Here is a 20666-nt window from a genome sequence, read left to right on the forward strand (position 1 = left end):
AGTTCACCAGGGGACGAAGCTTAGCCAGGACCAGTGCTGCATGAAATGAAGATGGTGGTTGTTTGGGTTAGTGTGAACAGACTGCATCTGATTTTACATTTTTGGCTGACTAAATACTTTTTACCCCACTGTATGGGTTTGTCTAAAGCATTTTTCCCCAGGACCAGACTGTAAAAAAGGTATAAAAATACAAATTATTATGAGTAATTTTTAAACCTTTTTTCAGTTTCACAAGAATCCCATTACTGTTTATTAACAAATTACTGTTCACCAGCCCCATGAGAAAAGACATAATTTAGTCTTTCAACAGCCTCCAGATGACATATTGTATATTAACTCTGGTGATCCTCACACTGTTCATCTAGTTTCATATTATTCAAATTAAAATTCCGAATGACAGCAATATCAGGAAGAAGGAACACGAGAAGCTGGAGAAATACCAAGGGCTCAGAGAAGAGCTCGAGAGGATGTGGAGGGTGAAGGTAACGGTGGTCCCCGTGGTAATCGGAGCACTAGGTGCGGTGACTCCCAAGCTAGGCGAGTGGCTCCAGCAGATCCCAGGAACAACATCGGAGATCTCTGTCCAGAAGAGCGCAGTCCTGGGAACAGCTAAGATACTGCGCAGGACCCTCAAGCTCCCAGGCCTCTGGTAGAGGACCCGAGCTTGAAGGATAAACCGCCCGCAGGGGTGTGCTGGGTGTTTTTATATATATATATATATATATATATATATATATATATATATATATATATATATATATATATATATATATATATATATTTATTATCTTATACGGTTGTCTAATTACTACTGTCATGCCTTTTAGATATTAATCTGAGATCTGTGATGAAATTGTGTTGAGGCATGTGTTAATGAAGTCACATGTGAGTGAAGTCAACACTGAAACCAGTGTTTCAAGGTTTCTGCATGTATTAAAAACAGGCGGCTTTTCTGTAAACCTTTCATGCCAGAGTGGCATGATGGGAAGTAAATGATCTGTGAGTCAGAGTAGTTCATCAGTCTACCTGCAACATAAATTAGAAATTCTCTTTAACAAGCCCCCCCAAAAAGCAGTACTCAAAAAAGGAAGGCAAGAAAGGAGCAGGATGAGAACAGCTGGGATTTTAGATTTGAGAATTTTTTTTCAATGACTGTTTTGAGCACAAGGTCTAAAAATGAAATTCTAAAGTAAGTAGTAGTTTGTGTGTTTTTGTAAAGGATTGAAACATTGTTACCATTTATATGCTGAAGCTATGAACTCGTACTGTAATGTGTGTGTGGTATATATGGAGGCTGGTTGGTGATTGTTGAATGAATGTCTTCTGTTTCATGTTTAGAGACGATCCAGTTTTCTTTATGTTAATTGGGCAAAATCACTCTGTTTTGGATTTGTGGTAACTTAGTTATAGAATAAAATGTGTTTGCTCTGGCACCACATGATGGTAGGGCTCTAAAAATATCTGTGTGTGTTTATGTTGACTTGTAAAACTGGAGGTGGCAGAGTTGAAAATGTTAAGATTTTCACTGGGATTGAAAAAAATGGACAAGATTAGAAATGAGCACATCAGACACAAAACTCAGCAGTTTGGAGATAAAGTCAGAGAGGAGAAGCTTAGATGGTTTAGATATGTGCCGAGGAGTAGAGGTAGATTCATGGATATGTGGCAGGAGACATGCAGATGGAGGCAGTTGAGTGAAGCAGTTGAAGGGAGAAGGAGAAGACCGTAAAGTGCAGCTGGGAGCTTTCAGGAGGAGACAATAACGGGGGCAGATCCAATCCTTTTTATTAAATGTTTTTGTAGAACTTGGCCTGAGGATACAGATCCTCTTTCACTGATCAATATTCAGGTAAATTCAGTTCAGCTTATTGGTGCAGACCTTGATGTGATGCACTACGTCTACAAGTCTTTGAAAGCACAGGTGAAACAGTCTGTCTGCCTCTGATAAAGTCTCATACCTAATGCTAAAAAAATATCAGTAGAGGATGGGGAAAGGGCATAATCAAATTTCAGACGCATGTGGTAAAACAGTCCAGAGACACTTATGTTTTCCTGTGACATAAGCCTTTGAAATATGGTAGAAGAATGCATTAAAAGGAAATAAATAAGTATGTGGTCAAAAAGAAGGCTGAAGCACAAAGAGGAAGAAAACATCCTAAAAATTACATTATATATGAAAACACCTAAACTTTCTAAAAGACCCCCAAAAACAAACAAAACAAATACTGGCACCAACAAGAGCCTTTGACTTGATAATCACAGAAAACAAACCTGATGCAAAACAGGAGACGTAGGAAAATCAAAAGAAACATCAATAAGAGACAAGAATGAAAAAGAAAAAAAAAGCAGTTCAAATCATTGAATGGAAAAGACAAGATGACTAAAAGGATGACATGAGCATGACAAAGAAAAAGAACAAGATAAAAAAAGAAAAAAAAATCTTTCATTTTATCCAGTGGCAGATATCTATCTATCTATCTATATATATATATCAATCAATCAAAATACAAAGAAACAAACATGGTATAGCATGTTTAAGTGAAAACTAGCGAGCTAACTTCCTGTTAACTTCTAACTCTGTTAAATGTAATAAATTCTGTTTTCATGGATGCCGGGATGTTAAACTTCATCGTTACACCTGGTAAAACAGCAACACTGATCATTTTATTAAAGATGGAAGAATTTAGAATGCTTTGAATTCTCAGTGATGCTGCAGTGTTCGTTTGACTTTGGGACTGTCATGGCTCTGTGCAGGCAGGCAGGGAGCGAGGACCCAAAATCCAGGACTCACGGAGGCAAACATAACTCAAAACACTTAGCTTTATTGCTGGATAGCAACCGAACAGAAAACTAACCAAACTGAGAGTATAAAAACAAACTAAACAGACAGGCAGGGTAGCAAAGAGAACACACGGTGAAAGTGAGGGCATGACACAACAACAAGCAGTGGAAGACGCAGACACTAAATACAAGAGATGAACAGGACTAAGAGGAAACAGCTGGGAGACACGGCTGATGCTGATTACACTGATGAGACAGGGAGAGCACAAACAGAACACACTGATAAAATACACTGACCTTCAAACTAAAACAGGAAACGCACAGACTGGACTCAGAGATGCGGTACAGACAGAACAGAGGGAAAACATGGGCAGACACAAAACAGAGGAAGCACAAAACCAAACCTCTAAGAACCAAAGGGTGTAAACCCAAACACACAATCAGCATAAACTAGAACAAAGAATAATAATAGCAACAACAAAATAATAATAATAATGAAAATAAACGCAAAACACTGGGTCAAATGACCCAACACCGTGACAGGGACCTGAAGTGGATGGAGTTTTGGACCCGGATTACTCTGCAAGGCTCCTGACTACGGCAGCCGTAATGCTTCGACAATCCATCAAGCAGTGCTGCTTCGTAGCTTACCAAAGTCGTAAAAGATTTTTTGACAGATTTTTGAGCGCTGTGTACCACATAACATTGGTTAGAGGTCAGTGAGCACAACCAGAATTCATACATAATGCGCACCGTCGATTTTTTAAAGAAACTTAAAATACTTTAAGTGCCCTATAGTGAGGGAAATACAGTATTTTATTCATGTTTTTTTGATGCCCTGTGTTGGATTATTGACCCCATGTGTGTTAGGGTATGGGTGGTTTTGTCAGGGCTCTGTGTGCGGGCAGGCAGAGAGGAGGATCCAAGCGCAGGACTCGAACACAGAATTGTAAATCAAAACCTCAGCTTTATTGCTGACATGAAAACCAAACGTGAAGTGAATACAGAAACCAAAAACACACAGGCATAATCTGAGGGTACAACGCGACACTGAGCACAGGACAACACAGGGCTAATATACACAGGGTGGTAATCAGGGAATGGGCAACAGGAGGGAGACACAGCTGGGAGAAATTGGACTAACGAGACAGGGGGATCAAAGCTGCACACACTAACATAAGACATAGACTTTCACAATAAAACAGGAAATAAGACACAAGGACGCAGACTAAGAAACACAGACTTAACACGGGCAGAACTAAAAATATACCGGAATAAGCTGGAACATAGAACATCATCATAATCATCATCATCCTCATCACAAGCACTAAGAGAATAAGAAAACAATCAAACACACCAAAGTAACTTGAAACGCAGATTCAGAGAAAAATAAACCAAAACATAACTCAAAATACTGGGTCAAACTGACCCAGAACCGTGAAAGGTTTGTTTAGTGTTGAGCACACCTTCATTGTTTCAACTGATAATTATTAACTCAAAACAACATTGAGGACATTGCTTTACCAGCTACTGTAGTTACTCTAAATATGATTTCTTGTGGTATTTTTGTATGTCACAGTCTCTGGAAAATTCTGGATGCCCGCATCATTTGTGGCTCGGCTTCAGGGATGACAGAGTTGTTCTGTGCCTGCTCGTCAGTCTTTGATCCAGATAAGTGCATGTCAACAACCATTTGAAGGAATGAAGTCAATCTTTATTGATCCCAGAGAGCTTGAATCGTCCCAATTGCCCTCTTGCTTCATGGTTTAAAGTCAGCCAGTGGATAAAATGCAAAGGATATTTATTTATTTATTTGTCCACTAACATCATGAGGTTTAAATTTCAAAGTGCATTTCAATACTTAATGACCAAATCTCATCAAAACAAATCGTAATGCCCTATTTAACAAGTGTTATCACTGTGAGATCTTAAACCAAGATACTAAACATCAACATCAACATCTCAGTATTGTCATCATTCACATGTTGTTATACTAACGTTACCTGTGAGGTGTATTGCCAAAGCCACTAACAATAATGTCCAAAAAGATTGGACTTGGGAAGACATGGGACCCATGGACGCTTGTCCCATTTAATCTGTGAGCTGTAACAGGACACCACCGTCTAAAACAGTGTTGTTCCAGTGAAACATGAAACTGATCAGATCTTGAGATAAAGAAGTGAAGCAGCTGTTATGACAAGTAATGCACTGAATATTTGTGGTGACCTCATGCTTTCATTGTCCAAACTTAGTCATAAACCTGTTTGTGTTTGTGTTTCCCTTGATTTGTTTTCTTTTTTCTTAGATTATATCAGTAAATGTTATCAACTAAAGCTGATTTCAATAAAGGCAAAAAACTAAAATGAGGATTTATTTGATTTCCTGAAATAGTAATACATGAACAACTGATACTAGTGAAGCAACATACAAACAGCTTTAAATTCTGTTTTTGAAGACAAACTGATTCCAGATATTTGCTTTTGGCTGCAATTACTCTGAGTTTAGTTTGAGACAATACTCAGAACTTACTTTTTATGTACACTTTATGTCCAGATTTCCTTTTCCTTCTTTAGATCACATGTCAGGGTTACACGCTCAAACGATAATGAGAGCTCAGATATGATGTCATCAGTTTCAAGAGAAGCAGGAAACTGATCAAATGTTAAGATTTAAGATTTGTTGATTTGTCAGTTTGTGTCTGTCCTGGAAACATGTTTGTGTGCACAACCGAAAAAAGTATGGACACACTCAAGAAAACATTTCATCATAACAAGGTCAAAGGTCAAGGCCTTAGGTTGTAACAGCTTAACCAGATCACATCACGTTGGCATTAAAAGCATTTAATGAAGTTTCATTTTAACATGTGCACACTCGCAAGAACCGATTGTTTGCAACACACACATTCTTTTCCTCCTCAGACTTCTGAAGAAACCACGCCTCCTGTTACTGCAGGTGAGTGTTTCCTTTAACCAGTGCTCAAGGACAAATGCTGCACAGCCTCACTCACGGCAAGGAAGCAGATGCATCAGTGTAATTTATGAGGTAAATACTTTATGTTTGGTTGTTTGTATAATTTACTGTATAATAGAAACATAAAGTGTGTCTCTGTGGTTCTAAGTGACAACTTGTTGCCTCAAACATGTAAAACTTTAGTTCTCAGATGCAGATTTGGTTGTGATTTAAGGTGTATTTGTTTATTTGTGAGGCAATTTACAACAAGCTACGTTGCAATGGTTATTATCCCTCTATGCTGCACATTACACAGTGTGTGTGCAATGAAGGCCATCTACAGAGAAGAAAAAGTTAAAGCATAATTATGTTAAATAATTATAATCATTTACATGAACTCTAACCTTTTTTGATTCAAAATAAATAAAATTATTCTGATCATAGTTAAGTGTTGATACATCATCACATAGTGGCATACATCAAAGTTGAATTAGGATGCTGTTTTTAAACCACATGATTTGTTCTTTTTTTTTCGTTTCAACATGAATGCAGAGGTATATCTCTTTATTGTGACTATTTTCTTCTTGTTTTCCAGAACAAAATGAGCCTAAAAAACTGGTTTGGTTTCCAGGTCAGCCCAGGTAACCTGACACAAGTATTTTCAAATCTAAAGCTCAGTACTTGTTTATATGTGTATAAAAAATACTTCAGAAAACTCTGCTTTTCTTCACTTACTAATTTTTACTGGTAGTTAGAAGATTATGAAGAAACCTTTTTGTTTTTGACATTGAAGATTATTATTATTATTACAGTTATTTTATTTTCATGATTTTCTTTAATTTTTCACTTCAGAGAATTTGACTCCTGCGGTGCTCAACTGCATCATTATTATTGTTGTCTCGGTGCCCATTCTTCTTGTTGTTACTGTCACATACAAGTGTAAGCAAAAGAAAAACAGTAAGTTACAAATTCATTTTTCAGTTTGATACAAGTTTAATGAGCTATATGAATATTTTTCCCCTTATAATGGTATTTTAAAAGATGTTGGATAATGAGAGATACAACCCAAGTTACTTAAGACTTTATAAGACTCAAACAAAGCACTAATCTACCATGTTTTGTGTTTCTGCAGGAGGGAGCAAAAATGAAAATAAGACAGCTGAGAGGAATTCAAGTGAAGCTTTGAACTCAGGGGAAACAGAAAATGACAACAAGCATGTAAGTAAACAATGGACATTACTTTTATCTACTTCCGATGAAAAAAGAAGCAGAATTGCGTGTCAGAGGGAAGTCTAACCTGAACAACAAAGTTCAGTCAGAGATGAATCAGAAGCACAAAGATAAGATAGCAACTCAGGAAAAAAACAGGGGGAGGAGAGAGAAATGAACCAGCTGCACTAAAAACAAATTACAGATGGTGTAAAAATGAATGACTGTCATGTCTGTGAATAAAGGCATGATAGTGGGGCAAACTTAGATAAATGCCAAATTGTTTAGAAGGGTTAAAGAAATCTGAGCTGGCAGCAATCACTTCAGAGTGTCGGGTCAGAACACTTGCAAATGTTCAGATGTGAGAGGAACAAACAGGCAGAGTCCAGGAATAAAGTTGTCATTCTTTGTATTTCCAATTGAGAATGTGCCCGCAGCTGGGCGAGAGTGTGTGTGTGGGTGTGTGTGTGTGTGTGTGTGTGGTTTCTGCAGACAAAGCATAATGATACAAATCAATTAGGAATCAAATTACATAATAAACATAAAGATACAACTGAGGTGTACTCAAGTACAGTATATAACTAAATAAGCTGACATTATACTTCAGACTGGTTACATAAACTTAAAGTCAGACATTATGCATTAACACACTGCATACAACTATGCACTGAAGGCAACTTTACATTGGTTTACCATCTGTTACACAGAGCACAGAATCAACAACACGATAACAACGAATCTCTCTGCTAGAAGCTAATTTGCGAACAAATCTGTTATGCTAGCGAACTGCCACTTGTACATAACGTCACTTAAACAAAAGCAGAAACTGCTGGTAAGTCATCAAATACACTCATGGCTGAACACAAACATAACTTAGTGAAGTAAACATTAACTTACGGTCTTATGAACGCACACACTGTCCGTTGTTCGGCTGCCGTTTGTCTCTGAACTAAAGTTGCAGACATGCACACCGATGGTGCATTCAGAGGGCATAGGAAATCCCATACAAAAACCTAACCCTTTTGTACAACAAATAGACTCAAGGACAGCTTTTACAACAGGGCAACGGCCCTAATCAGTGCAAACAGTTGACCTGATTGGTTACCTCCCAGGACTTCTTTTGGGGGGTAACAACAATAACAATAATAATATTTTTGTATTTTTATAAAAAAACAAACACAAGGTGGAATAATAATTAATGTGAAATAGTAACAGTATGCAATACACATACACTTATTCGTCATTTTTATAAGTTAAGTTACTGTGTTGTGTTGTGTTGTGTGGTATCGTGTCATGTTGTGTTGTATCTAGTGCTGATATTGGACAGTTCTCCAATTTCATTTTACTATTGTACTATGTATGACTGTGCAATGACAGTAAACAGTTATCTTACCTTATCGTAGTGAGACTCCACTGTAAAGCAAACATGAGTTTTTAGAGTTGCTGCTTTGTTGACTTTTGACAGCTTGTTTCAGTCTTTACTGTACAACTACAGTGAACAAGTACACCACCTTCACAGAATCTGTGTGGCCAATAATTATACAATCTCTAAATTCAGCAAAGTCATTAAAATAAATAATCCATTAGATTTGACTTCAATTGACGACATCTTCCATTGAAATTATGCACCTGTGCAAGAGAGGCATGCTGAGGGAGCACAGCCATATTTGATCAGTAGCTCTTCTTCCTCTTATTTAAAAAAAAATGATGAAATGTTCTGGCTTTAGGTGTTTTTCTATGATCTATATAGAATCGTGTCCTCCATCAGAAGGATGCATTGCAGTGTGTCCATGATATAATGCTGGCAGTTTTATTGTGTTAAGCTAAATGACTGTAAATAGTCTGAAATTTCACTTTTAGAGCATTTCCTTCACACACACAATATTCTTTATGTCTGCTGATCGCTCCAAAACGTGCTTCTTTTTCATAATGTTCTACTTTTGTCCAAGTTAAAAGAAAAAGAAGCTGCAGCCCTGAAGCTCAGTGATGAACACCAGACTGAGGAAGGAGATGAGAAGAACCTGCAGACACTGGAGAATAATTCACCAAACCATGTTGTGGGTAACATTTTTGCAAATTAAATCTCCCAAAAGTTTGAAGCTTTATTTTAAAAGCTCTAACATTTTTTTCTCTAATCTCAGGTGGATGAGGAAGTAGCTGTGGGACAGCAGCAGCTGCAGTGTGAGGAGCAGCACAGGGGGAATGATGAGGTGAGGATGCAGACTCTGAAGACAAGGCTGGAGAGCATGAATGAGGTGGTCTAAATGCATGAAACCAGCTCAGATGTTTCCCCAGTTGTCATCTAGTCCATGCTTAGCTGTATGCTAACCTAAATGAATGAATAATTGATCCTCTCAGCTGCGCTTCTGTTTGTTAGTTGGATAAAACTGAGGTGATGACACCTGACACGCTTAAAGAAAAGCAGGAGGTCTCTTCACAGCTGAACCTCGGCCTTGCTGTCACCACGAGGAACAAAGTAAGCAACATCACCTCTTACAGCACACACGACCTTATATTACACTAACTCAGGACAACCATGTTATGGTACTTTTTAAAGAACTACATTTGACTGTCAGGAGATAAAGTAAACAGTTGGTGAGCACATGGTGATGGTTAGAAGAAACATCGTCTTTTAACAATAAAAAAAAGTCTCTAACAAACTGGGGGTGCACAGCCGTATTTGATCAGTAGCTGATCTGTTACGAAAAAAAAATTAAAACAATCTGACAAAAAAATAATTGTTTTTTCAAGTGTTATATGCAACCTTCTTTGATTAAAAACACATTTGTTTTTTTTCATTCAGAAGACACAGTTATCAGTTTTTCAGTGGTAAAAATCAGCCAATGGAAAATGAGCTGCAATGGCCATCCATGCTGATGACCACTGTACCAAACCTGTTTTTTAGAGAAGCAAAAACCACTTTTAGGATTAAAATGTAGACAGCTTTTGATCTAGATCACTTAAAATCATATTTGTTTTGCAACCTGATTACACTTGGAGATTCACCAATTCAAGAATATGTGTATTTTGTTAACAATGCTAACAAAATATACATTTAGTATACCAATTTCTTATGTTGTTTTTTTCTCTGTGATCTCAGGTGAATGAGGAAGTAGCTACAGCACAGCAGCAGCTGCAGCGTGAGGAGCAGAGGGAGGTGGATGCTAAAGTGAAGAAAAGGCTGGAGAGGAAGAAGAAGGTGATTTGTCTTGTATGATATTCCTTCATTCCTTCTGTATCGAGTTGGAGAAATGCAGTTTTTTTTTGATTACCCTTCACCTCACTCTTCTCCTAGTTTAACGACATAGTGGCCAGGTTTGAGCAGAAGCTCCAGGGTGCACAGCAGCAGAGTAGGAAGGACGCTGAGGAAGATCTTCTGGACAGAAAAGTGATTACATTTATTTTAATTTTTAATGTATCTATAGATATTTTTATATTTTTCAACTAATAAGGAATTAATACGGACAGCAGTTATGTATTGCAACAAAATTGAAATGTTTTTACGTTCTTAAACCGTCCTACTTTTGTAACTATAAATAATTATGAGTGATGATATAAAACTTGGGCCCTGTTAGGCCCTACATATATTAAATATTTACATAACTGTGATTGTAAACCACTTACAGTGGAAAATGCTGCTTTGATAAGATTTATCTGAACACAGGTTTCATCCTGATTTGTGTCTCTTGGTTTGTCTGTCGTAGTCTCCTCTCTCCTGTGACCCTGATGATTCACTGAAAGTCACTGAAAAGATTGATGCAGAGTTGAAAATGAAAGATAATGATGTGCAGATGCTGAAGAAAGAGCTGGAAACCAATAAAAAACAGGTTATTTCCTTTAGTTTCATTCCATGAGTTCATCTCATATTTGTCTCTTTCATGTTTGATATCATATCTAGTCAGAGGTTCAGCTGCTGCTATGAAGCTCAGTGCCTCTAATCAGGACAGAAGTTATCATTGGTGTTTATTTTCATTATCTTTGTTGCAGTAATTGTTCTTATTCATTATCATTTGTCCCTGCAGTTTTGTCTCATATCTCAAAAGACATCAACAGCTTTACTCAGTTCTGGTGTTACTGTAAATCTGAATGAAAGATTCATGAATGTGATTAATTGGCACAATGGGTTAAAAATGATTTGCTACTCTGTGTCTCATTTTATATTTACAAAAATATGAGGTGTCGTAGTTTAAAAATCACATTTTTTTGACTGATTTATAGATCCATCAGCCATCAGCTGATCATGAGGACACAAGTCAGACTATTGATGAGCTGAAACAAACCCAAAATCTGCTGGAGGAGAAGAATGCAGAGATCAGGGAGATCAGGAAAAAGGTATACAGAAAACCCCCTTTTTAGCCTGGTGACCTGTTTGAAGACCAGAGACTGGGGATTGTCTGATCTTTTGGTTTCATTTTGATCATCCTTTTCTTCTAGTTTGAGAACGAACTCAATAAAGAGAAGCGGAGACATAAGGAAGACCTGAATTCCCTGAAGGAGGAGCTTGAGGTCCAAATCAAGAAGGTTAATTCCTTGATTTTAATGTATTTATTATTCATATGATTTTAGCTAAAACACAGATATAAAAACTATCTGAGAAATGAACTTGAGTGTTTAGTGTGTTTAGTGAGGTTAGACATCAAGGCAGCCAATATTTGTCCTCATATTTCCACACATAATCTACATGAGACACCCACTGGTCATTAACTATAAATATATTTTCTTTTTACTTTCAGCTTTGTGTCATGTTGGTCACAGTGCATTTGACAAACTATATATTTTTGGGGCATAGTAAAGGTTGTCATTACATAGATACTGTAAGTCACTCGAAAGTTTTATTCATTTCTGCGTTCAGTTTGTCAGATTTACATAAATCTTCGATTGCTAGCATTGTGACGCTGAAGTTGATTTCATTCTATAATACTGGACTTATATTTGTAGGAAGGTTTGAACGTTGAGAGTGTTTAAACGAGAGAGAGAAATGATAATGCTCGTGCTTGTCTGAGAAAAGTGTATAAAGTGTGTAGTGAGGGGTTTTACAGCCTTAAAACATATAAGAATATTATACAATAATTGTAAAAAAGTAAAGCTGACTACTTTGTGGATTTCGCCTATTGAGGGATATTTTTAGAAAGTCACTCCTGTGATTTCCAAGGAACCATTGTACTACATTTAAACACAAGGATGCTGAAGGTGCTGCTGTAGCAATAAAGTGTAGATACATTATTTATATGATGCAATACTGGTTTTTTAGCATTATATATTTTTTTTCAAATCGTAAAAACAATAAACCAGCTAACACTGTTAATGGTAAAAAAAAAAAAAAATCAATGTAAACTTCCTTACATTCCTTCCAGCTTAAAGACAAGGTAAGTGAAGTCCAGCAGCAGCTGAAGGATGAACAGCAGAGCAGAGAGGAAGCTGAGAAGAATGCGCAGACTCTGATGAATGAATTGGAGAATAAGAACAAAGAGGTGCGTATTCATTACATTGAGATCAACATATGCACCATATCCGTGTGTTTTTCAAGGCTTTACTATTTGTTCAAAATCTTTTTTTTTTTTTTTTTTAGCTACAAGAGTCCCAGTGTCAGTTTGAGTCTCTCAAAGAGCAAACCAGAAGTCTGACAAAGTGTGAACTGAAAGAAAGACACAAGGAGAAGGTCAGTGATTTTATAATCTACCCATCAATTCTGTATCAGTATTCACCTTTAAGTGTTTTTTGTATAATCTAAAACTGTAAAATCTGAGATCTTTTTAAGATGATTAGATTCTACTTCTCTCTCTCTCTCTCTCTCTCTCTCTACATATATATATATATATATATATATATATTAGGGGTGCAACGATACACAAAATTCACGGTTCGGTTTGATACTTTGGTCTCACGGTTCAATATTTTTTTCGATACAAAAAAATGTTTGTGCCTTTTTAATTTCTCATTTATTAAAATTATGAATAGATATTTTAACTCAAAAGTACAGTTTTTAAATTTAATGTTGCTGAAACAACAAAAATAAATAAATAAATAAATCTATCTGATCGAGAAATCACTCATCTTTAGAAATAGAGTTTATTACAGAGAAATGTCTCTTTCCAAAATAAAAGCTATACTATACGCTTCTTCTGGGCTATATTCTCAGCAGCATATTAAATGCATATGTGCAGTCATATTCGTTGTGTTCCCACTAGTGCTGTCAGCGTTAATCTTGTTAAAATGACATTAACGACATAATGCCGCAAATCTCCATTAGAAAGTTACCGCATATCGCTCCGTGTGTGGGGCTGGATGGCGTCAACACGTTAGCAAGCTAACTGCACTAACGCACTAGTTCCCACCAATGTAATTGAGATTGCGTGGCACATCCGACATACTGTTTTAACTTTGTCCATGATGCGCTTACTATCAGGGTCATGCTTCACATGAAAACCAAGATAGTTCTAAACGCCAGATCTGAATGAGGGTGGGGGAGGTTCAATTCCGGGTAGCGTTGAGGCAGTTGCCATGTTGCAACGAGCTTAGCTTCTGTCTCACTAGCTTGCGCTGCGCTCAGTGGATCTGCGCTCGACAGTGCAGCCTAGGCGGAGTAGTCGAACGCAGATCCACTGAGCTGTTGGTTAGCACTGATTATTTATACATGGAATGTTTTCTTTGGTTTTTGTTTTTTTTTTTTTGGTTGTTTTAACTCTTGATACTGTATGGTGTCACTGAGAGGTAATATGCTTATCATGTTATCTCAGATACAGAAGCCACACCTACCTTGTTCAAATCAGATAATCCTGTCATTAAAGGAAAAAGAATGCCCCCGCTGTTTCAGCTCATGAATTCAGTGGCTGCAATTAAATATCGGTATAAAGATAGAGATTGTTTTGAACTGTAAACCATGCAGAGATACCATAGTAAAGTCCAATAATAAAATATATGGAGGTGGCCGTGAAAAAAATAAGTCTCTTTAAAATTCCCAGATTGTAGCTGACTGTTAAAAAAAATAAAAAATCTTTCCTTTGTCTTGTTTTCTTCAGCCTGTAGTATATATTTGTATTGCAAGAGCAGTGCAGATTAATAACTGAGGCATGTGGAATATTTACATTATGCGTTGTGGGCTATATTCGCAAAAGTGTTTCCAATAATTTCACTACTGCATCTCTGTGGTCCCCAAAGGTAAGCTACTGCTATTATGCCTAATAACTAGAGCTACAAAAACATGAGTGTGGCCGCTAAAAAACAAAGGATAGAGTCATTAGTGGAATTAATGAGCAGAGTAAGCTCACTGTAAGCTACGACTTTTCAAATTCATACCACAAAATGAAACACCACACTGATCATTTTCTGAGGGTTGCACTACAAAGATAACTCTGGTTCTTATTGTGTGTATTTTTTCTTTGCATCATCTGCAGAAAACCAAAGAAGAAGCTGAGGAGGCCATAAGAATGTGACATTGCTGGAGATTAAAAAAAAAGTTCCCCTGAATTGTATTTAACCCTTTAATGCCTAGTACGTCATATTTCATGCATAGCCTACAGTTTTTTGCCAGTTTTTGGGACTTCAACATCATCAGTGTGATTTCTTCCCCCTAAAAAAACACAAATAAATGGTACAATAAATTTTTATGTAATTAAAAACACAGATAAGCAAATATGATACAAATTAACTGTCATATATGGAAAATGAAATGTGATTTATTGAAAAAATTACAAAAAAAATTAACAAAAGGAGGTTAAAAAAAACACTATTTTCAAAAAAAAAAAAAAAAAAAAAAGTGTTAGCTTGGTGTCCTCTCTACAGGAAAGGGAAGAGAAGTTAAGGACACCAGAAACAAAATTGTAGACCTTCTCCAGGCTGGGAAGACTGAATCTGCAATAGATACGCAGCTTGGTTTGAAGAAACTGCTCGACTGTTTCTGTACAGTGTGAAGTTACTGGGGAAAGGAGCTTTGTTTCCTAATGCTTGTGTATAACAACAAAGGGGCTTAAGACATGGTGGTTTTTAAAAACATGCAAAAAGAAAGACAAAATGAAAAAATAAAAATAACATAAACAAAAGCCATGTTATTGGATGTAGTGCTGTCTTACTTGTTTTCTGCTTTTTCTTCAGCTGCAGTGCTCTGAAATTTCCTGGTCACCTGAGTAAAACAGGTTTATGTTTCTAAATAAACAATCAAACCAACAAGTAGGCCTATGATGCTTGATCTTAAAGCCTGAGATATGACCTCTGAGATATTTCCAGGTATTTCCAATGCCAGATAACAGGGTTTAACAAACTCCACTCAAAACAGATTAAATGTTTCCCTTTACTTTACTTTTAAAAGCTTAACAAACAAACAAACAAACAAACAAAAAAAGATGCAAAAGATACACTGTCACAGATAAATATAGTTGTAATAAGTAATCAATCAATCAAGTAATCAACTACATTTATCTTTTAATACCTAAATCAGTTTTTGAACTACACCTCTGGAGTCTTTACATTATGTACATTTGTAATATAATTTTGTAGATTGCTGGTCAGTTGAAACACTGGAGCTCTTGCACTAAAGTGACCTGGTGTCCCACTTTATGTGGCATTTATAATTCCTTGTTCGATCCCAGGGTGCCCTCTGACCACCACCAGTAGGCAAACATGGGGTTAGTATCTTGCCCAAGGATATTTGGCATGCAGCCAGGAGGGAGCCTGGGATCGAACCCTCGACCTTCTGATTAGTGGCTGACCTGCTCTGCCATCTGAGCTACAGCCACCCTCACGCATATGAGAGAAAATCTGCTCACGCAGATATGTAGAGCCAAATACTGTCAATAAGGCCTCTGCAATGTTCTGAAGACAGTTAACCTTGTCAGGTAGTGATGTCCAGCAGGTGAAAATGCAAGCTCCATGAACACGCACAGCTGTGGATTCCAACTGCATCTGTAGTTCTGCAAACTTTGACCCCGACAGAGTCGAGGTTTTCAGTTCAATCAGCTGCATTTCGATGTCCTCTGTGTCCAGCCAGTTAAAGAGAGAAAAAATCCAGCTGCTCATTAAAACTTTCTGGTAAGAAAAGAAAAGAAAACTGGTCCATACACCTGAAAGTCCCGAAAACACATTGTGAATTCTGTCTACGGATGTATCCATGTACAGAGGCTTGCAAAAGTATTCGCCCCCTTGAACTTTCCCACATTTTGTCACATTACAGCCACAAATATGAATCAATTTTATTGGAATTCCACGTGAAAGACCAACACAAAGTGGTGTACACGTGAGAAGTGGAACTAAAATCATACATGATTCCAAACATTTTTTTTTACAAATAAATAACTGAAAAGTGGGGTGTGCGTAAAAATCAAAACAAAAATCAGCCTGGGCATTTTGACTAGAGACCGGCCCACCAGGTATTACAGGAAAGCCATAAAGCCTTTGGAAAAAAAACAAACAAACGCTGTTGTGACAGTGATGTACACTGTTTTGTTGGTATATGTATGATTTCTATACATTTTACATCAGACAAAAACTTTGGTTGTAAGATTCAGATAATTATTTATTGAATGCTAGACATTTTAAATGAGAACAAGAAAGAAAAGTATTTCTTTGTGCCCCCCTCTCCCTGTTAATGCCCTACCTGGCCCCCCTGGCAACACTTTGCTAGACCCGCCCCTGCAGTTACCAGCTGTCAGCTGCTTAGAAAAGGATCCTGGTGTTATTTGTCTCTCAGAAACAGTTCATAAATTCCCTTCAACTCATTCATGTCACCTAAAAGGTAAACCTGTTTCTCCATCACCTGTTCAGCTCTGATGATTCAGTAAGGACATCTCCTGGTTTCATCTTCATGTTTCCCTCTCACCACATATCCAAACCGATATCATGACCAGCAGCTTTACAGCTGTGGCTCCAACAAACATCAGCTGATACTAGAAATTAATATTAAATAAATTCTAACAACAGCTGATCAAGCTTAAACGTGCTGCTGTTGTTTAGCGTGACATCCGCTGGTTTCCTCTTTCTGGTACAAAGTGGGCGATAAACAAACAAGTGAGACGGGACTTGCGTCAGAAAAGCCGATCAGCTGATCATTGATCAGTTTCATGATTGAAGTAGAAACAGGAGAGGGAGGGGGAGAGAATGAGAGAAGAAGAGGCAGCTGTGCAGCAAAGACACAGAATAACTCCAGCTTTGTGTCTTTTACCATTGTAGCTAAAGTTCGGGACAAACTGTGTTCCTTTTCACCTCAATACGAAACACGTAATATTTTCTCTGACGGGTCGAATCCATTTTTACGGGACTACTAACTAAGCTTATGAATAGAATAAAGTTCATTATCAGTAACATCATAACACCCACCCAGCAGTTTAGAAACTCCGTCATGCTAGCTAGTACGCAGTATGAGTTATTGTAACTGACTGTAAAAAGTCAGCATAACGAAAATAAACTCCACCTAAACTTGGTTTATATCTGACTCAGATAGACTGCACTTCTTACCTGAAGTTCAGTTCACCTGACACTCGGACCGCCTCGGGTCTCTCCTCCTCCACCAAAAAAACGGAGTTATTTTTCACACCGGCCAGCACCTGGCCAATCCACCACCTTTCATTGTTTATACCGTTACAAACAAACAAAAAAATTCATAAAAATGAAAAATCACCATCGGCCCACTGGACAAATGGTCGGTATGCCTGATGGCCAGTCCAGCTATGGTCGTGCCATAGCTGGACTGGCCATCGCGAAGGGGTCGGCAACCCTGGGCACGCGTGCTGTTGCTGACCCTTGGTCTAGAAGCATGTGGTTAACAAAGAGAGAAAACATGAAGCACAGATGAAGCAGCTGGAATAACAATAATGGGACCAATAGAAAGGAACACCAGGAAGGTACAAAGGCTAACGCACAATAAAACAGTTCAGTTATCATTTATGCTTATTGAATTATTATTATTCATCATTCAATGCCAGAGGAGCATAGTTTGTCTGTTTATTTATTTATTTATTTATTTATTATCAAAAACTAATTTAAATCAGTAGTAACATTTTTGCCACATATTAACTTTGTTTTGTTAGTTTTTGTTTGTCCTGGAGACATGTTTGTGTGCACAAACAAAACAAAGTATGGACACACAAGAAAACATTTCATTATAGCACGGTCAAAGGTCAAAGGTCAAGGCATTAGGTTTGCTCAACCAGACCATATCATTGGCATTACAAGCATTTAATGAAGTTTCCTTTTAACATGCGCACACTCACATGACCTGATTGTTTGTCTGACAGGCACAAATTCTTTTCTCATTAGACTTCTGAAGAAACCACGCCTCCTGTTACTGCAGGTGAGTGTTTCCTTTAACCAGTGCTGAAGGAGTCATGCTGCACAGCCTCACTCACTGCAAGGAAGCAGATGCATCAGTTTCATTTATGAGGTAAATACTTTATGTTTGGTTGTTTGTTTAATTTACTGTATAATAGAAACATAATGTGTGTCTCTGTGGTTCTAACTGACAGCTTTAAACTGTTAAACTTTTAGCCTCAAAAATGTAAAACTTTAGTTCTCATTTGCAAATTCTGTGGTGATTTAAGGTGTATTTGTTTATTTGTGAGGCAATTTACAACAAGCTTCATTGTAATAGTTATTATCCCTCTATGCTGTACATTACACAGTGTGTGTGCAATGAAGGCCATCTACAGAGAAGAAACAGTTTAAGCATAACAAATAATTACGACCTAATTAACATGAACTCTTACCCTTTTTTTTGAGTCAAAATAGATAAAATCATTTATTCTGATTATAGTTAAGTGTTGATAGATCATCAAGTTGAGATAGGATGCTGTTTTTAAACATCTACATTTTTTGAGCACAACATGAATGCAGAGGTATATCTCTTTAATGTGACGATTTCCTTCTTGTTCTACAGAACAAAATGAGCCTGAAAAGCTGGTTTGGATTCTCAGTCAGCCCAGGTAACCTGACACAAGTATATTCAAATGTAAAGCTCAGTACTTGTTTATATGTGTATAAAAATACTTCAGAAAACTCTGCTTTTCTTCACTTACTATTTTTTACTGGCAGTTGGAAGAAACATTTTTGTTTTTGACATTGGAGATTATTATTATTATTATTATTATTATTATTATTATTATTACAGTAATTTTATTTTCAGTATTTTCTTTAATTATTCACTTCAGAGAATTTGACTTCTTCTCCAGTCATCTGCATCGGTGTTGTCGGTACTGTTGTCTCGGGGGCCGTTCTTCTTGTCAAATACAAGGTAAACAAAAGAAAAACAGTAAATCACAAATTCCTTTTTTCACTTTTTCACAAACTAAACACTAATTGATGATTACCAACTTAGGTGTTGTTTTTTGAGAGAGCAAAAATGAAAATAAGACAGCTGACAGAAATTCAACTGAGGCTTTGAGCTGAAGAAAAACAATGAAACCAAACATATAAGTAAACAATGGACATTTCTTATGTCTACGTTAGATGAAGAAAGAAACAAAGAGAATTGTGTGTTAGAAGGAAGTCTAACTTGAACAACAAGGTTCAGTCAGAGATGAATCAGAAGCACAAAGCCAAGAGAGCAACTCAGGAAAAGACAGGGGAGGAGAAAGAAATTGACCTACTACACTAAAAACTAATTATAAATGGTGTAAATATGAATGACAGTCATGGCTGTGAGTAAAGGCATGATAGTAGGACACACTTAGAAAAATGCAGAAATAGATACCACAATAAAATTACCAACCATCACATTGAGACTCTGTTGTAAGGCAAACACAAGTTTTTGCTTTGTTGACTTTTGACAGCTTGTTTCACTCTCTCTTTAGTGCCACTGGTGCCACATTTGTGTGTTCAAATCTAAACAAAAGTAAAGGTGCACAGATGAAAGATTTTAAATAGTATGTACACTAAAAGCAAACCATTAAAAAAGCATAAAAAATCCACTTGCATAAACTGAAACAAACTTCCTCGACATGTATGTACTGAGCTCCTGATCCTTTTAAACACAGAAGACACAAGCTGAACTCAAGAGGGAAGGATGAGGAGATTGAGGTGCTCAAAAATGAGGTAACTCTATATAACAAATTAAAGCATTGTTCAATCTGGAGGGAGTGCCCAGGGCAGATCCATGACACAGTGGAAAAGACTTCATGTCTCTACCAGCTTGGGAGCTGCTTGATGTTTCCCAGAGCTGAAGCAGGGAGCTGGGAAGACGGAGTTCTTGGCTTTCTTGCTTACAACTGCTGCCCCCATTCTACAAGCCTGGATGAGCAGAGGAAGATGGATGGATGTGATAATATGTCACGGCTCTCTTCATTTTTGACCTGAGACAGATTGGCAACTCTTCCCCCATTTATATGTAGCTATTAGCTAAGCTCTGGGATAACCAGTATGACTAAAGTAATATTGATTCTCTCCACTTTTGTTAGCTTGAGAGACTTCAGTGGCTGAAAAATGACACACTTAAGGGGTAGGGATCACAACGGAAGTTCACCAAGATTACCTCTGCTATCAAAAGGATGGAGAAAGTAAATCTCAAATACATACACAAACCTTCTTGTACAATGTCACCACTGTTCCATTAAGTTTGTGTCAGATCACAACAGAAGTCATCTCAAGGGACTTATATGATGGGGAGGCAAAACCACTTAAAGAATGAAGCCTTTGTTAAAAGCAGAGTGAGGATAGGCAGCAATGTTTACTGTCTCTTCAGTTGGAAGGCAAAGTAAACAAATCTCTACATAAATTTTATACATTTCTAGAACCAAATCATGTAA

The 20666-nt window shown here is 37.2% G+C and overlaps 2 protein-coding genes across 4 annotated transcripts in view; both read left to right on the forward strand.

The window, feature by feature from the left end:
• LOC120746869 (myosin heavy chain, clone 203-like) overlaps window positions 1-20666 on the forward strand; it is a 94144-nt gene that overhangs the window by 47828 nt on the left and 25650 nt on the right. The gene's annotated exons all lie outside the window — the stretch shown is intronic.
• Window positions 4234-19146, forward strand: LOC120746833 (myosin-10-like). Of its 3 annotated transcripts, XR_005698943.1 has the most exons (18): window positions 4234-5823; window positions 6326-6371; window positions 6583-6687; window positions 6863-6948; window positions 8889-8996; window positions 9081-9149; window positions 9317-9415; window positions 10040-10138; window positions 10235-10327; window positions 10644-10766; window positions 11158-11271; window positions 11374-11460; window positions 11673-11753; window positions 12294-12410; window positions 12509-12598; window positions 18187-18310; window positions 18803-18848; window positions 19074-19146. XR_005698943.1 is itself a non-coding variant. In XM_040052334.1 (16 exons), exons 2-16 carry the CDS (start codon window positions 6332-6334, stop codon window positions 14370-14372), a joined length of 1350 nt encoding a protein of 449 aa, XP_039908268.1. In that variant the 5' UTR covers window positions 4236-5823; window positions 6326-6331; the 3' UTR covers window positions 14373-14386. The 3 variants fall into 3 exon arrangements, 1 of the variants encoding a protein (XP_039908268.1); XR_005698944.1 differs by lacking the exon at window positions 11673-11753 and having other exon boundaries at window positions 4241-5823; XM_040052334.1 differs by lacking the exons at window positions 18187-18310; window positions 18803-18848; window positions 19074-19146 and adding an exon at window positions 14334-14386 and having other exon boundaries at window positions 4236-5823.

Source organism: Simochromis diagramma, unplaced genomic scaffold, assembly GCF_900408965.1.
Source record: "Simochromis diagramma unplaced genomic scaffold, fSimDia1.1 OVJJ01000365.1, whole genome shotgun sequence".
Lineage (NCBI taxonomy): Eukaryota > Metazoa > Chordata > Actinopteri > Cichliformes > Cichlidae > Simochromis > Simochromis diagramma.